This window comes from Onychostruthus taczanowskii, unplaced genomic scaffold, assembly GCF_017590055.1.
Source record: "Onychostruthus taczanowskii isolate IOZ18803 unplaced genomic scaffold, ASM1759005v1 scaffold148, whole genome shotgun sequence".
In the NCBI taxonomy this organism is placed as follows: domain Eukaryota; kingdom Metazoa; phylum Chordata; class Aves; order Passeriformes; family Passeridae; genus Onychostruthus; species Onychostruthus taczanowskii.
In genome coordinates, this window is record NW_024498663.1 from 262,146 (window position 1) to 279,593 (window position 17,448).

The 17,448-nt window shown below is 41.2% G+C and overlaps 1 protein-coding gene across 2 annotated transcripts in view; it reads left to right on the forward strand.

Moving 5' to 3' along the window:
* Positions 1-3,961: 3,961 nt before the first annotated feature.
* Positions 3,962-17,448, forward strand: part of KCNN2 (potassium calcium-activated channel subfamily N member 2) — a 69,753-nt gene continuing 56,266 nt past the window's right edge. The window contains exons 1-3 of one of the 2 annotated variants that reach the window (XM_041398432.1): positions 3,962-4,060; positions 4,310-5,502; positions 5,684-5,779. In XM_041398432.1, the coding sequence (XP_041254366.1) occupies positions 4,039-4,060; positions 4,310-5,502; positions 5,684-5,779 (1,311 nt within the window). In that variant the 5' untranslated portion in view covers positions 3,962-4,038. Of the gene's footprint in view, positions 4,061-4,220; positions 5,503-5,683; positions 5,780-17,448 lie in introns of those variants that run through there. The other variant, XM_041398433.1, reaches the window with a different exon arrangement.

The following is a 17,448-nucleotide window of genomic DNA, read 5'->3' on the forward strand; positions in this document are numbered from 1 at the left end:
ACTGGAGGGGACTTGCTTTTCCATTGGTGGTGTTGCTGGAGAAGCAGAAGAAAGTGCAGAAAATTAGTCAAATTATATAAAATCAAAAGTAGAAACAGCAAAGCATGCATCCTCTTAATATGTATTATTTGTATGGAGTCATAGTATTTTCCTTGTCCCATTAATACGGAACATTATCAAAAGGTCTTGGAAATAAGCATAGGTACAGCAGAGGTGGTGTTCCAGCTACGGTATATAATTACATGACACCAGACGTTGCTGGGGTGAAAGTTAGGGGGGTCTGGTGGGTAAAAGCCCTGCCAGATGGTACGGAAAAGGTAATTTACACACGTGGTTCATACAGTTAGTTTCCATGCCCATCATCTCAGCAGCTATACTGCAGTCATTTCGTATGGTCTCAAAAGCATTTGTATTGCTGTATAGATGTCGAAGAAGGGAGAGGCGACACCAGATGGTCATCAGCAAACTCTCAGTTTAATGATAGTCATACACTTGGTTAAATACAATACTTAATTAGCTCATGCATAGTGCAAAACTATAGCTCATCATTGGTTAATGTGTTATTTGCGTCATTACATCATCTGAAGGTCTCTTCTGCATTTTTGTGATTTTAGAGCTAACTCTCAGTCCCTAATTCTGCAACTTATTGATACAGTCTTACCGAGACTTTCCCTCCTGAAGGACACCCTGTCCTTCAAGATATCATTAGCCTCCTTTCCCATCTAGTTTTATCAGGCCAGTTTGACTGTGTCCTTTCTCATCAAGCCATTCCTGCACAAAATTCTCTACATTTCATATAGATACCCTTGAATGATCTTATATTACCCTGTATTACCCTGGTGTTACCTCTGTTTTTATTATTGTGATTCTGCCTTCACTGAATGACACCTTTCAGTCTAATATTGAGCTCTGCAATGCCTGTTTGTTCTTCTTTTTGTCATTGGACAAGGCTTTTTCCTTTGCTGCTTTCTTAAGAACTCTAGGTGTTGTGCAGAATATGCTTTGAGAATGGAATTTCCTAGGCTTTCTTTTTTTCTCTGTTTCATTTCCTTTTATTTACTGTCTTTTTATATTTTTGATCACATTATGAGTTCAGAATTCCCAGTTATTTCAACAGGAGGTTGGCTTTAGTAGGGGCAATAGGGTAACAGCCAAAGTAGCTTTCTAACATATTTTATTGTAGTCTGTAAGTGCTGTGTCTCCGTTGCACGTTGCTATGTGAGGTTTTCAAATGACCAGCCAATCCATGTCACTTCAAATATTTCATAGTGGGTTTTATCCTCCCAAAAATCTAATTTTTCTTGTGTCTGTTGTGCTTCCAGTCCTGTTGTTAATACAGTTTAGCTCAATACTGCTTGGCAGTATTTATCTTGTTCTTACAATTAGGAAAAAAAAAATCTGTTTTCTGAATATCGCCATTAATCATAATTATCAAGTGAGATCTGCAGTAACTGTTTTTCTCTTACTTTATATTAAGGTGTGCATGTACATGCATGGAGACATGCTCATGTAAAATCAACCTTTTTGGGGCAGCAGATACAGTCCTTATGACAATCAGTAAGAACAGTTCCACCCAGTTTATAATGAAAAGGTAGGAAAAACCCCAAAGCTTTATCCCAAACAAATGTTTCTTTCATAGGCGTTCACTGTTGCCATGTTAGCATGACTGAGCAGTTCTGAGCTGCCACACTAATTAATGTGTGGTACAAAAGAATGTAACAATTAAGTTCACATGAAGAATAGATTTTTTTTTCTGAAAACAAATACATTCATTCTTCAAAATGAACTTCAAAATTATTTAGCAATGGAATATAGAACAAATAGCTAATTTCTGTTCTTTCTCATTAATCATGCCACAGAAGGGAAGGTTTATTTAGCTCTGAAAATGCAAACTCTCCACAATTCTTAGTTTATACCTTGAAATTGTGATAAAATATCCCAGACTATCCAATGAGACTAAAGTGAAAACCTGGCTTATCAGTTTTCTAGCAAGCTGTGTGATGAGTATGACCTCTTGTGTTAGACATGGGAATATTCTTTTTTTTTTATTCACACAATGAAGCAACCAAGACTAAATATCTAAAAGCTTGTAATAGCACTGTCCTTGCATTTCAACAAATAAACAGGATAGCAGAAGCAGATGTATAACATTTGGGACTTGTGACTTCTATATATTAGAAAAATAAATGCAATAATTTCCCCACACAGCATAAAGATATGAGATATTTTAGCATAACAAGACCTTAAAAAGATATTTTTCTTGTTCTTCACAATTCTAATATAAGCGTCCATGATCAGAGTAAATGAAGTTACAGGACAGAGCCTTGGTGACTTCTAAATAAAACATGGAGATTTACAAATTTCTTAAAAGGCTTTCCAAGGTAAACTAGGTCATGAGAATTTATATCCTGGTAAAATGAAAGCTTAAAAGAAAGTACCTTTAAGGAAAATTAAGGACACAGCTTGAACAGAAAAGGAAAGATGGAACCTTGCCTATCTAATTTTTAACTAGTTCACAAAACGTGCAATTTGAAAGCGTGCTTCAGCAAGACTGAAGCAGAATAGTAGAACAGTAGTATTACAGAATAGTAGAAGCCCAGGCTCCCTGAGATTTTAATTTCCAAAGATTCCTGAGATTCATGTGTGTTTCAAAAAACAGGCAAAATGGGACAAGTAAGATAGAATTACAGCACTGGGTTTTTTCAAAGAAAATAGAGTATCTGAAACTGTGCTAAACAGCCTGTTCATTCTTAAGAATGAAAGCAATTTTTATGTTGGCTATTGGTGTTCAGGGAAATTAGTGCAATATTGAGCATCCAGATATGCTTCTGTGTAACTTAAAAACGAAAGTATTTTTTCATTTGTGCAATGAAGTGTGTGTAGATTTTTATTCAAAACTTGGTTGTAAGACAAATTTTTACTTATCACAAGACATTATGATTTTGTGTATTGTATATACTCCCACTTATGAGTGCTTTTTCAAAATATCATGCTATGCAAACATACCTAAATTTTGGTCTTTCTCTAAATAATTTATCTATATTGTAACCCATTTACTACATTAGTGAGGGTTGTTTCATTGTGTGGGTGATATGTGTGCTTGCTTTAAAAGCTACACCTTGACTAGGAATTAACTTTAAAATTTTATAACAGAGCATATTTAAAAACTTTGCTAATGACACTGCCTCACTCATCTTTCTAACCTACAAATCATCTAAGGATTTCAAAGGAAATTGAATGTCACAGGAGACACAGAAATTACAAAGATGCAGGCTGTTGTCCTAGAAAGGCTTGGTGGATTTTGTCTTTAATATTGCCAAGAAATTAAAGATGTAAGGAAATATTTCATGCTATCAAATACTGACTGGGGAAAAAAAAAAAAAAAAAAAAAAAAAGAAACACCCTCTTATAGTCTTGCCTAGTTGACATTTGACAGGAATGACACAGCTGTAACAAGGTAAATCACTTCTCATTTTCATAATTCGTTCCTTAAATAATCTTTCCTTAAATAAATGCAGAAAGCAGACTTTACCTGATGCAGACATGGCTCTGCCTAACGGATCTGCCAGAGCAGATTACTCACTGGGGGCTTGGGAGGCAAAGAAAGGGGAAAAGGCAAAATGGCAGCATACAACCAACTTCAGGACTGTGCAGGCAGTGCACGGCAGGGAGCTGGAGGCGGAGGGGAGCTACTCAGTGACACCGGTCCCGTTTCCCGGTACAGCTCCTGCCGACCCGGCGGAGCAGCTCTGCAGCCCTCGAACCACCCCCGGCTGCCGCCGGCCTCACGCCCCGGCTGCGCCTCTCCCTCCTCCGGCTGAGGGAGGAAGGAGCAGCCGGCAGAAGCCGCGCGTCCCCCTACCCGTCCTTCGGGACAGGCCCGGGATGTGCCGGGGAGGGCTCCCCGCTCCGCGCCGCGGCCCCTTCCAGCTCTCGGCGGCCCGGGGCGGCGGTAGGGGAGCGAGCCCCACGCTGTGTTTTGCAGGGCGGCGGCGGCGGCGGCGCTGCTGGACAGCTCCGGAGCGCGACGCGGCGCCCATGTTCCGGAGACGGCGCAGATGTGAGTGGGGAGCCGGGGAGAGCCGCCGGGGAGAGCCGCGGCGGAGCCCCTTCGCCGACAGGCGGGGGAGATCCCGGGAGCGAGCGCGCTCCCCGCCCCCGGGAAGCCCCGGGTTTCCGCGGCGCGGGCGGGGCGGGCCGGGGGCGAGGGCAGCCCTCACCTGCGGGGGGCGGGAGGCGGGAGGCGGGATCCCCGCGGGCGGGGGGCCCGCGCCCACCGCTGACGGCGCGGTCGCTCCGCCCCCGCCAGGTGACGTGATGCCCGTTGTTTTGGTGCGCCCGACCAATCGGACGCGGCGGCTGGATTCTACGGGAGCCGGGATGGGCCCGTCGTGGCGGCAGCAGGACGCTCCCCTGCCGACCGTCACGCATTGCGCAGGGTGCACCACCGCCCGGTCCTCCTGCGGCTTTAACGGCCCCGGCATGGACCCGCCGCGCCACTTCCCGGCGGGCTTCGGCCCCGAGCAGCAGCAGCAGCACCAGCACCAGCAACAGCAACAGCAACAGCAGCAGCAGCAGCGCCCGCCGGCGCCGCCGCACTGCCAGCAGCACGGCCAGGACAAGCAGAGCCTCCAGCAGCAGCAGCAGCAGCAGCAGCAGCAGCAGCAGAGCCCGTGCCTCCAGTGCAACAACTGCGCCTACTACGGGGCTGCTGCGGCAGCCGCGGGGGATAACCTGCCCCTGCTGCTCCGCGCCTCCTCGCCGCTTTCGGGCGCCTTTCGGACGCACTCCTCGCCGCTGTCTTCCGCCGCCTCCTCCCGGCACGGCAGCCAGCTGAACGTCAGCGAGTTCACCCCGTCCAGCCATGCTGGCGCGTCCAGACAGCCTCACCAATATTCCCAGTACCACCAGTGCCATAGCCTGCAGCAGCAGCAGGCAGCCAGCCCCAGCAGCAGTGTCAGCAGCAGCAGCACTCACCATCATCATCACCATCACCATCACCACCACCATCACCAGCAGCAGCAGCGCCGGGAGAGCAACCCCTTCACCGAAATAGCCATGAGCAGTTGCAGGTACAACGGCGGCGTCATGCGGCCGCTCAGCAACCTGAGCTCGTCCCGCAGGAACCTGCACGAAATGGACTCCGAGTCGCAGCCGCTCCAGGCGCCGCTCGCCAGCCCCGCCGCCGCCGGCTCTGCCCCCGCCGCCGGCAGCCCCGCCGCCCCGGAGATCGTGGTCTCCAAGCCCGAACACAACAACTCCAACAACCTGGCGCTGTACAGCTCCGCCGGCCCCGGCCCCGGCCCCGGCACGGGAAGCACCAACAACGGCGGGGGCAAGTCCAGCAAGAAGAAGAACCAGAACATCGGCTACAAGCTGGGACACCGCCGGGCTCTCTTCGAGAAGCGTAAGCGCCTCAGCGACTACGCGCTCATCTTCGGCATGTTCGGCATCGTCGTCATGGTCATCGAGACCGAGCTCTCCTGGGGCGCCTACACCAAGGTACCAGCTCGGCGGCAGCCGGTCCCACCGCCCGCGGCCCCCGCCCCGTCCCCGTGCCGTGGTGTCCCCGCTGTCCCGTGGCGCGGTGCCGCCGGCCGCCTCCTCGGGCCGGGGTGGCGGTGGGGCGGAGCGGCCCCCGCGCATGGGATCTCTGAGGAACGGCGGTGTCTTTCTCTTGCAGGAGTCTCTGTATTCCCTCGCTCTGAAATGCCTTATTAGCCTCTCCACGATTATCCTGCTCGGGCTCATCATCGTGTACCACGCAAGAGAAATCCAGGTAACGTTTCCTTCTGTGGGTCAGGGAGCGTTGCTGCCTTAGGTGGGGGGTGCGAGGCAGTTTGTCCAGGGGAGCTGTGGTGGTAAGTACTGGGCACGTCCTGCCGCTTCAGAAGGCAAACGCGGTCTCTGCAAGCCTGCCGAAATTGGTGAATGGACCTCAGCCCTGGAGATCGGCACCAGACGACGGGCAGAGAGCAGCCAGGAAGCTTTGTCTGCTAGGGAATTCTGCCTGCTAGGAACTGTTGTCTGTAGCTGTGCTATAGGATTGCCTAGCCTGAAGGTTATAACCTGCTTTCCAGGTGATGTGCCTGTCGTCTCCTGCAGCAGAGGTGCAGCAATAGTCTTCTATTTTTCAGTGACTAAATTTCATGCTGTGCGTGTTCTCTTGGTGGTAACATTAATGGTCTTCACTGTGCAAGGTATGTAATGCTCAGTGAGCTGTCTGAAATAGGAGTATACTCTAGGAGAGTGTTTAAAAGGAGGGGGGAGATTGATATTTGACTTGTTTTATTTAATGCTGTAGTGTCTAGGAATGTGACCAGATAAAAGTGTTAAGAAGAAAAGGGCTAAAGGTAAGAGAAACATAATGGTCAAAGATACAGAATAAATCTCACAGATACTGTCACAGGTTCTGTCCAGGTGACTTAGTCCTAATTTCAGCTTCAAATTTTTTGACCAAGAAGTTAAAATGTTGCATTTCATCTCAACCAAACTGTACAACAGACAGAATTCAAAATCTTTAAGGGAAAAGACCTTACTCATAGATATAGTGCTTTTGCTTTTTCAGAGACTCCTTAAGCCGAAGACTGAAATGTCAGGTTTCAAGGGCAATGAAGACTTTGCCACTGGTACCAGTCAGTTAAATAAAAAATAAAATATTAAGCATTGTATACTACAATTCTTCTCCTGTGCAAATGAATGCATGTAGTTTTGATATGAAATGGTACATAGTCTCCTTGACACTCACACCTAGGGTAGTGTTTGAAAAGTATTACGTCACTGAAGACTTTTTGCCGAATTCAATACTGTTGTACAGTTTTTGCGCATGCAAAACTTCTTTTCCTGGCTCAGAACCCAGTTTTTCTGCATTAATGTCAAAGATATTGAAAGCTATTTAATGATACTGTATTGAATAAACAAGTGTTCTGGAGAGACAGCAAATTTATAAACTACCAGAGTACTGATGAACGTGTTTCTTTATCAGTATAAAAATAAATAAGTAGCACTCCTGCAGTGTGGGAGCCTTTTCTGGTGTATCTTCCCACAAATGTTTCTTCAGGCATGAACTGCAGAGCTTAAAACAAGCCCTCTCATTGCTTGTATGTTTAAAATATTTTATGCATATAACTTTAAGTGAAGAATTTTTTTGAAGATAAATAGTTGAATTAAATAGTTGAATGAAAATGAAATAGCTGTAGGTCCGTGCAGGTACCCCAGCTTATACTGAGTAGTTACTCCAAGACTCAATCGTTTGTTGGGTTTTTTCAGGAAAAGATTTAAAAATTTTAATTGTCTTAGGAATCAGTTCCCTTATGGATCAAAAAAAATATTGTCAAAAAAATGTCATTCCATTTTGGTTGGTTTTTTTTAAACTGATTGTTTTAAAGAACTTCCTCATATATGTAACTCCATGGCAGGAGTTGTGCAATCATATGGTTTAATCACAGTTAATGTAGTTTTCAGTGCCGCCAGACAGAACACAAGTACACCTACCTGTAAAGCAGCAATACCCCATGTTTCAGAATGAGAGACACCAGAAACTGCAGTAGTCATGACAGTGCCTGGAGGAGCTGCTGCTTCAAGGGGTTCTGTCATCCAAATCAAAAGTGAAGAGAAGTTCTCTGTTTCAAGGAGTTTGTTAGAAGGAAAGGATGTAAGGAAAGAAAAAAAAGAAAGGAAAGGAAACCTCTGTAGCTCTGCTCACTTTTGAATTTTAGCATAGTATGTTTTTCTGCACACACTTGACTTTAAAAAAATATGATGATGAGAGTGCAGGGCAAAGGCTATATCAATTCTATGGTAATAAAATCTATGTTGCAGTAGACACCTGGGGAAAAAAGGTATCTTTAAAATCCCTTGGCTAAGTATATAATGTACATTATGTTCTCCAGGCAAAAGAAGATACTGTGTAACCCTGATAAGGTAATGTTTTTTAAATAACCTTTAAAGCAGACTGTTTTCTGAAGGCAGACATGTCATTAATTCAAGCAAACGTTCTGCTCTGTGCAGAAGAATGAATAAGGTCTGTAGAACAGAGCCCACAGTTGGTTGGTTGTGTCCTGGAGGACTTTTTGCGCCAGCTATTTGTCAGTCGTGTTCCCATTGAAACATTCTTTTTTGATTATTATCTGAAACATACTTAAATATTTGTTATAGTGTAAATAAGCAGGAATTAATTGAGAGAGGAAAATTTTTCTATAGAACAGAAGAAGGTGGTTGTATTCACCTTGCGGCTCTGGTGTCTTTCATACTCTGGTGGGAGCAGACCAACCTTTGCATAAGTAGATTTTTCTACAAAGCATGAGACAAAAAAAAAAAGTTGGAAAATAAGGAGCTGACAGTTTAGTAATTATTACTGGGTGCAGGATGAATACTGACTGAGAAACTCCTGTTGACCTAGAATGCTGGCAAGTGGAAGTCAGCTTTTTCATTCTTTTCAGTAGTCTTTGACCTTGATTTATTAGTGAAGATCAAACAGCCATGCTTCAAGGATGTCCATGGGACGGTGCCTAGCAGCACAGCAGGTGGCTTTAGTCTTCTCTTGAAGTGACATTGCTTGTATGTTTTGTTTTGAAAAATCAGCCAGTTAAACCAGTCGCTAGAGTTTGCCTGCCCCAGACTTGCTGCTTTTTTAAAGGGAGTTGGGAGGAAAGTTTATAACGGTTTGCCAAGATTCTTCCCAAACCGAGAAGTGGTACAGCAGCGTAAGGCAGCTGAGTTTTCGTCCTTTCCCGCGGTCGGACCGCGGTAGGCGTGCGGTGGGGCGCTCGGGTGCGGCTGGGGCGGTGTGGAGCCGCCGGTTCAGCACCGCAGACAGCTCCGCGCGGAGCGCCCGGCTCGGCGGCGCATCCCGCCGGGCACCGACACCCTGTGCCTGCGCGGCTCCCAGGAACCTACACATAGCTCTGCAGCTGGCGGACCACAGTCTCCAGAAGGGTGGTAACTACAGTGTTTAGACAAGGCTAACTGTAGGGATGCTGAGTAGTCTTTGTGAAATACTGGAACTGTTTAAACATTTTCCACAAATATGTTTTCAGTGATGACGCTGTATTAGCCAGACCCGGGAGTAAAAATGTGAGCTGTTATGAATTTTAATAAATGTGAGTTAGTGTTAAGAATACAATCAAAGTCAGTTGGAAACAGTTGGTTTCAAATGTTAATTCATAGCTTACTTCATCGTTTCCCAAAAAGAGGATAAAAATTGTGAGCAAGTTTGCTTCACGTCCTTCCCTCTTCTAGAAAAAAATCCTAATGAGTAACAGAGTTGGACTTGAGGCTAGTGATAACCGCAAAATCTGTGCTCACTTTTTGTTCCATTTTTGTTGTGTCTGTAATGATGTTAAAAACATTACACTTGGGAGATAATGAAATATGCATTGCTCTCTCTCCAGGCCTGTGTGGTTGTTGATTCAGTTCTTCAGAACAAGTGCTTTGTGTTTGAAAGATCAATGGGAAAAATGTAATTCATCATTATCCCAGCTTAGAACAGGTATTTCTCTGACTGTTACTCTGGTTGAGAGTTTGAAGAGATGAAAGAGGGAAGAGCTAAAAAGACAACATTACCCAATTGTCATAATAATTTTTGATATATTAATTATCCACTTCATGCATAAACAGTGTGTTACTTATACTATTTTACGTAATTAAAGCAGAGGCAGTATGTAACATAGTTAAAATTGTACTCTTTAGAACTTACTGTTCCATTCCACATTCCTCTAGTGGAATTTGATCCATAAATAAAAGGGAATTTAAGAAAGTTTTGAGTGGGGTTTACAAGATAAATCTGCAATTTTTCTAATTTTGTTTAAAAATGGATGTCTCTGCCTATCTCTGTTATGGTTAGAGATACAAACGCTTTTTAACTATTTACCCCTGATCTAGTACTGGCACTTTCTTGTATTAGGAAGAGCAAAAGGATTAAATCAAAAGTCTGTGAGACTGCCATTCAGAGGTCTTTAATGTTTTGCTGGGCATTCCCACCACAGCTGAGTATTTCTTCAGAGATGGTGGTCAGTGGAAGAATATATCCACTGGAACACTTCTTTAATGCTGGACTGCTTAGTGTACCCTTTCTGTAAATAAACATACTATCTGTCCTGAATAATAGTAACCTGAGTATTGCTAACCTGTGCTGTCTCAGACAGCATCTGAGCTTATTTTTTTTTTCCCTGATACAGATGCTGTCACTTGTGCAGAATCATGAAAGTTGTTGGTATTTGTTAAAGCAAATAGAAATCGTGTGTGTGTGTGTGCACGTGTGTGTGTGTGTGTGTGTGTGTGTGTGTATCAGCTGAAGTTTCTAACCACTTTTAAAATGTATTGCTAGTTCATACTTTGATAGAACACCCGTGGAAAGGCTTGCAAACTCCAAGGTTAAGTTTAAGTTATTGCTTGCATAGCAGAGCCTCACAGGTCTGCAGGAAAAAAGTAACATCAGTCCCAATGGGTCTGAAGTGGTGGGAAAATAACATGCTACTGATAGATTTGGAGTGAAACATTGTCAGTTGTCATTACCTTTCTATAAAATTACTACAGCCAAGAGCCCAAATATCTTGCTGAAGAATTAAGAATCTTCTTTTCCCTGTGCCTGAAAACTAGAAAAAATTGAACAAGCAGTATCAGGTAACAGAAAAGAATGGTAATAAATACATAATACCTGTTTATTGTGCAAATACATCCCGTAGTGCATGATGATAATAAGCACAGTTTATGGGAGTTTCATTATTTTAATGGCATCAGTGGAAAGTTTTACTATAAAAATTGTGCACTTGTGAACAGTTAAACTCCCTTACAGTTCCTTGTCATAAGAAGTAATGGATGTTCTATAGACCAACTTATTCATTTTTTATTTATCTGTTATTTATTTGTTTCTATCCATGTCATTGTTTTGCCTTCACTGGAGTGGTACGTGTGCATTTCATTGTCTTGCTGGCAATCTTTTGACTTTGTGTGGAGTTCAACTTGTCTTTGCTTAGGTGTATTGAAGCATCAGGGATTGCTCACGCAGACTGTAAATCTTCAGCTTAAGAAATGAATGAGTTAGACTAAGGGCACAGAGAGCAAGTCTGATGGAAAATGGCTGCAAATCAAGAAATAAACTTAGAGTGTTACTTAGCCTGATCTGAGGTCTCTTGAGAATTAGTGATTTTTTTTTTCTAATTATTCTGATAGCTTTTGAGTCAAGCAACAACAAACTTATTGTGTGGCAGTTGATCAAGGATATGATAACTTCATGTTCGGATTCAAAAATTCCCCTTTACCAATTAAATTTAACACACATTTCACTTCTGTAATGAACTGCACAAAATCACACAGGAATCCAAGGAATCACACAGGAATCCAATGTCACCATACTTGACAAATTAACAGCATATGTCAAGTTAACACTGTAGAGTATTTTTGTGAAAACACTAAGTTTCAATTCTGTTCAGTACATTTTTGATGGTTTTATGTGTAGATCCTGTTGATGTAAGAAACACTGCAGGTGCCCGTTGTCTCTGAGAAGCAGCACTGGAATGCATATGGTGTGGAAGGCAGGCTTGAAAATCCTTTAATGGTGATCAGCCTTGGAAGGGGCAATAAGGTTAAACATATATTATGCCTCTATTTCCAACTGGCTTTACTTTATTAGATTGTAGAAGGAGGTGGTACGTGGTGCTCAGTACACTGAGTGGCTGGTCCAGCCATACGTGGAGTTATTTATTTATATCTGATGTTGTTCCAACTGTTTTTTAATTAAACTGTCAGAAGTTTATCAAGACATAACAATGCATTATGAGGTGTGGGAAGGTATGTCATTGTCGCTGTTGGAGGAGAGAGAGCATTGAGAACATTTGTAACCAGGAATCAGTTTCTGGATTTGTATAAATTGTGTAGCTTAGCTGAAATGAACAGATGCTCTTGTCTTCAGTGTTAGAGGGATTCTGCATGCCCATCTTAATGTGAAACTATTGTACATGTCAGATCTTTCAGCTGTGGGACCATCAAATTGGGAAATTCTATCAGGTACTTGACTACAGCTCTTTTTTGCCTGACTTTAAGTCAAAGTGTGCCAGAACTGATGAGTGTGCATAAATACCTTTTTGGTCTTGGTTCTGGTTTGTGTGTGATCTACCAAATGTAGTATCTTGGGCTTTGAGTTTGATTTGAGATGTATTTGACATCTGTTTTGCGTGAAGATCAGAACAGGAATGGCTGCTGTTTAGGACTCTGGAGAATTAAAAGGTTCTCTTTCAATCAACTGTTTTCACCGTTGATGATGAAAGTTGTCACCTTCCCTCAGGAGAGGACAAAATATTGCTCTGAGCCTATGAAGTTCCTTTTAAGATGTAAATTACCACTAAGAGAAGAGGCTGTAATTGATTTTGTAACTAGCATTCAGGTAAGCTAGAAATATTGATCACTGTACAAAAATTTAATTAAAAAATTTATAAAGTGTTCAGGAATTTTGTGAGGAAGTTTTCACAGTTTTTCTATGGAAAAGAGAAAAGCTGCGTATCATGGTAACACACACAAATAGAATTGAATTTTTCTCTTGCCTTTTTTTAATTTAATAACTTAAATGACACTGCGTTGAAAAATATGAATGGGAAAACTTCTGTTCAGTAAAAGTGATATGAATAATATAGATCAAATCCTTAACACATAATGAGTGCTCTAAATTGAAATGCTCTAAAGATCCAGTTAATTTAAATATCTACATATATAGATAGATTCTTTAGTGTGATTATTCTTCATAGAGAAATATTATGATGTGTTCTTGATTCAGTTGTATAAATTGACCTTGTCCTATTGTTTTAACGAAAGCCACATTAAGAGATTCCTTCCTATGTCTCTCAGATGATCAGAAGCAACTGTCATGAGAACACGCTTTACAGCTTAGAAATAATTATTTTGTAAAGGCAGCAGTCAAATATGAACATCTTATATTTTAAACTGGTGTGTCTGAGCCCAGACTTTTGCAAACAAAATGTTCAGTTAATATCATATCTAAATATTTTCATAGTTGCAGAGTATCACACATTTGTAACTAACTGATTCATTCTGTTCTTTCCGCTTGAACAGTCCCTGCAATTGTGCCCTTCATCTGTCTGGAAATAGTCGTTAATAAGCACAGTTTTATATTCACATTTTATAGAAGGGCATGAGTATTACTTATTCCACAAGAAGTGGGAGAATTGGGTTCTGAAGAGCAATGTCTTCTAAGGTGCTTTCTCATCTCTTTCATTTTGTTGGAGACAGACCGATCTTTTGGAATTAAATTTCTTTTAAGGAAATTCTAAACCTTTTCATGATGTATGGAAACACTCTTATGTGTTCCATATACAAATAATTTTATATTTTGAAGTCCTGCTCTTAACCTTTTAAGAGTAATGTGCTCTCGGTTTGGTTGGGTTTTTGTTTTTCCCCTACAGAAACATATTAAAACAAAACCTTGTGTCAAAGTGGCAGCTTCTGAATTTTATCTATACTAGTACTATAGAGTTATCTTCATGTACAGGGGAGAGCTGGGTTCTTTGTTATATACTGACCAACAGAAATTTTTATGGAATTCTAATTGAATATAGTCATAAAATTACTGAAGGCTGCAGGAACCATGAGTGTCAAAAACAGAGTTAAGAGGCTGTATAGTGTAACTTCTTAAGTATAGTTCCTCTTCAAAACCCCTGCTTGTGAAAGAATATATTTGAAATAAAAAATAAGTGAGAAGTAAATATATGTGGGCTCGTATCTACAGATTTTATTTTCACCTGTGTATAAAGAGCTTTTTGACCTTTATCTGTATTCTGCAAAAAATTATGCAACTGTGTGTCTTCCACAAACAGTTATACTTCAGTTCTGTGGTTCGATGAGAAGGTTTAAGATAGTCTGAAAAGAAGGAAAAGCTTTTCTAGCAAGTATTTATATTGTAAAAGTATTTCATTGTAAAAGAAAATTATCTGGACAATTCCTTACTTTTTTTTTTGTCACATAAAGGATGTTTTTACGAAAGAGAACACTGAGATTAAGAGTTCAAGTCCTGTGGAAAAAATCCGGTGATGGCTTCATAGCTAAACTTGAAGCTCAGGCTTGCCTATCATGTAGTCTTATGCTCAGATCAGTCATTTGTCATGTAAATAAGACATTGTAATTGCCATCCATCTATGCCTATAATTGTCAAGAATTATATGCCTACTTTAGGAGATGTCCCAAAACCTGCAATATAAAATGAATGCAGTGCTCCACAGTATGTTCTAATGAGATACTATTCTTTATGAAGCATTTTATTCCTATTAAAAGTTTTATTCCATCTTTCATAGCTCTGCAAGTTCTGTAGCATTACTATAGATATGCACAGTCATTTGCACCTGCCCTATAACTGACCTGTTGTGGTAGTGTCTTTCATAGAGAAAGGCATTATGAAGCAATTTCATTTTCAGTCACTCAGCAAAACAAAGATGCGTTCTAGTAGGTGAATGGTCTTTCTTGTTTTGTGACAGGTGTTAATAGTTGTCAATAGCTTTTAAGAATATGGCCTCTTGAGGCCAGAGAATCAGGCATGTCTTTAATTAAAAATAAAAATGGCACAGTAACTTTGATTCAGTCTGCACCATTGCATCCACAAAATAAATAAATAAATAAATACAAATAAAACCCACATGCATAAGAAACCTGAATTCAGTCTGTGAACCTGGAGAAAGACTTAATGTCCAGGTGTAGCTTGACAGCACAAAATAAATTACCTCCTACCTAAAATTATTAGAAATAATGATTCTGAGTACTCATTGATAGTGTCTAAGTTTAATGACATTTTCATCAAAATTATTCTCACTGTGTTTCTGTTGTACTTCTACAAGTACTGGTTATCACTTTTACAGAAGTCATGCACAACTGATTTCAGAAGTGGATCTGTATTTTGGAGTATCTGAATTAGTGGTATATTTAGAGTGTTTCAGTTTAGAGCAGCCTTATTATGTGTTAATGATTTGATCCTCAACATTTTTGTTATCATTAAAATATTTTTTACAGAGTTTTTGAAAACTCTTGAACAGACATTGATTTATGAATAAGTTAAAGTTCTATTAACTGACTTTGCCTTGGCCATTTCTCTGCAGTAGCAATAAAATTCTGTTTTGACCATGCAGCCACTGTAGCAAGATTGTAGTGTCAGTTTCTTCTGGTAGTAATGAAGATGATCATCCCTGAAGAGGGTGAGGCTTCTCTCACAGTGGCATATGGGAGTTGTTTTGGGAGATGGTGTTTTTCTTCATGCAGTGAATGAAGAAAAGTCGTAAATGAAGAATTGTAAAATAATTTTATAAAATTAATAACATAAATGTATTGAAATGTAAATTTATTCCCAGTGACTTTTGCATCTGCAAAAAGAATGTAGAATTAGAATTACTTTATTTCTCAGGTACTAAAAATGTAGAAAAACATATCTCAAACCTGTACGTTTCTTGATATACATTTTTAAAGTTAGTTCTGCAAAATAACACAGTTACTTTATGTGTTCTTCGTGTACAAAGTTTTGTAACTGCTGCTCCAGTGCAAAGCTAAAATCATCCCTTACTTTGATGTCGATGTTTCCATCCTTGTATTACCAAGTTCATTGTAGTAGTTGAAGCAGATCTAAAAGGCCAGAAGAAATTTTTGAAGAGTTTTTTTTTTTTTTTTTTTTTTTTTTTTTTTTTTTTTTTTTTTTTTTTGTGTGTTATTGTTTTTTATTAGCATGGCTGTTTGTTCAGCGTGATAATTTTTTTAAAATTTATGAAAGTAGACCTAAGCAATTCATTTACTTTGCAACTTTTCCTTTCAGGTGTAATAAAACTGGCACAATTTTTCTGCACTGTTTTAGCAGAGAGAATGTGCCAGAATGGGCCAGCAAAAGCACAGGGCAGTGCAGGTTGGCAGCTTATGGAAGCTGAACTCAGAACAAGGTGTGGTCTGGCTAGCTTAGGTTACTGGTGGGTTTCATAAGGGCTGGCTACATCCGAATAGCCTTGCATCCTTAGAGATGCTCCAGACCCCTCAGCTCTTTGTGGTCTCCTCTGGACCTCCTCCAGTAGCTGCTTGTCTGTGTTGCACTGAGGAGCCTGGACCTGGACACAGCACTCCAGGTGTGGTCTCCCTAGGACCGAGTAGAGGGGTATACTCCAGCATTTAACCATTTATCACCTCCCTACCCTGCTGGCCACACTGTTCCCAATGCACCCCGGGACACCACGGGCCCTCCTGGCCACAAGGGCACTGCCAGCTCATGGTCAGCTTGGCATCCACGAAGACTCCCAGCTGCTTCTCCACAGAGCTGCTCTCCAGTAGGTCAGCCCACAACCTGTGCTGGTACTTGGGGTTATTCTTCCCCAGGTGCAGTGCCTTCTACGCTTGCCTCATTAAGTTTTCTTGGCCAACACTCCAGTCTATCAAGGTCCCACTGAGTGGCTGCCTTCAGGTGGTGGCCAGTCCCCCAGTTTTTGTCCTTCTCTCTTATTGTTCTTGCACTTTAGTGGTGCAGAGCTTTGATAAACATGCTGCTTCTGTATCTGCCTGGAGGACATTCTTGAGTCTTAAAGCCAGACACAAGGGTTTTAGGAAATTTCTAGTGCTGGATGGAAGCCTTCTTTATGTGGTGACTTAGGAGCTTGTTTTGGTTGTTTTATGCAGCACTGGGCGTAGGAACTGAAACGTTGGTGTAACAAAATAGCTGTTAAATTAATATTGTTGAAATGAAGGAATACCTTTCATAGACATTGACAAGTAGAAACTCTTGCTTCAGTCAATTCAATTGAGTCACATAGTGCTTCTTCTGCTGAATATCTCAAATGAATATGCTCACCCTGAGTGGTGGACTTTTATTTATGGAGCTCTGATTTGTTCAAATGTTCATAAAAATTCATGTAACTAAATATCTCTCTGTTGATTACAGATCTGAGGAAGCTCAGCTGTGATTGTTCAAGCAAGACTCCAAACAGAATTATACTAGGAAATTGTCTTGCGAAATATCTGTTTAATAATGAAAGTGAAAAAACCCTGGTTTTGTATTAATTTTGTTTACAATCTATTATTAATAATAAGCTCATTATCTAATTACTTTGATTTTTTTAATATATTTATGAGCTTTTGATGACTTCTTAGCTCAATCCATAATTATGCTTTTCTCAGGGGCTCTTCTCTGTATCCTTGGGAAAGAATCCAGATATCTTGGAATGTATTTTCTGAGTTTTTTTGTAGTCCTTGAATTTCGATTCTTAATACTACATAGAAAGTAACGGCATTATCAGGAGTGTCTCATCTTCTTTGAGTGCTTAGAGCACATGCATGTATATGGAGAGACTTATAGGAAAAGAAATTATGTACATCTCAGCAATTGCTAGTGCTATAATGGTCTTTTGGCATTGTAGGCTGTTGGGGGGGAGGAGGGGGTGTTAAGCTATTTCATAGCTGGGGATGAAGAATACAGCTGAAAAT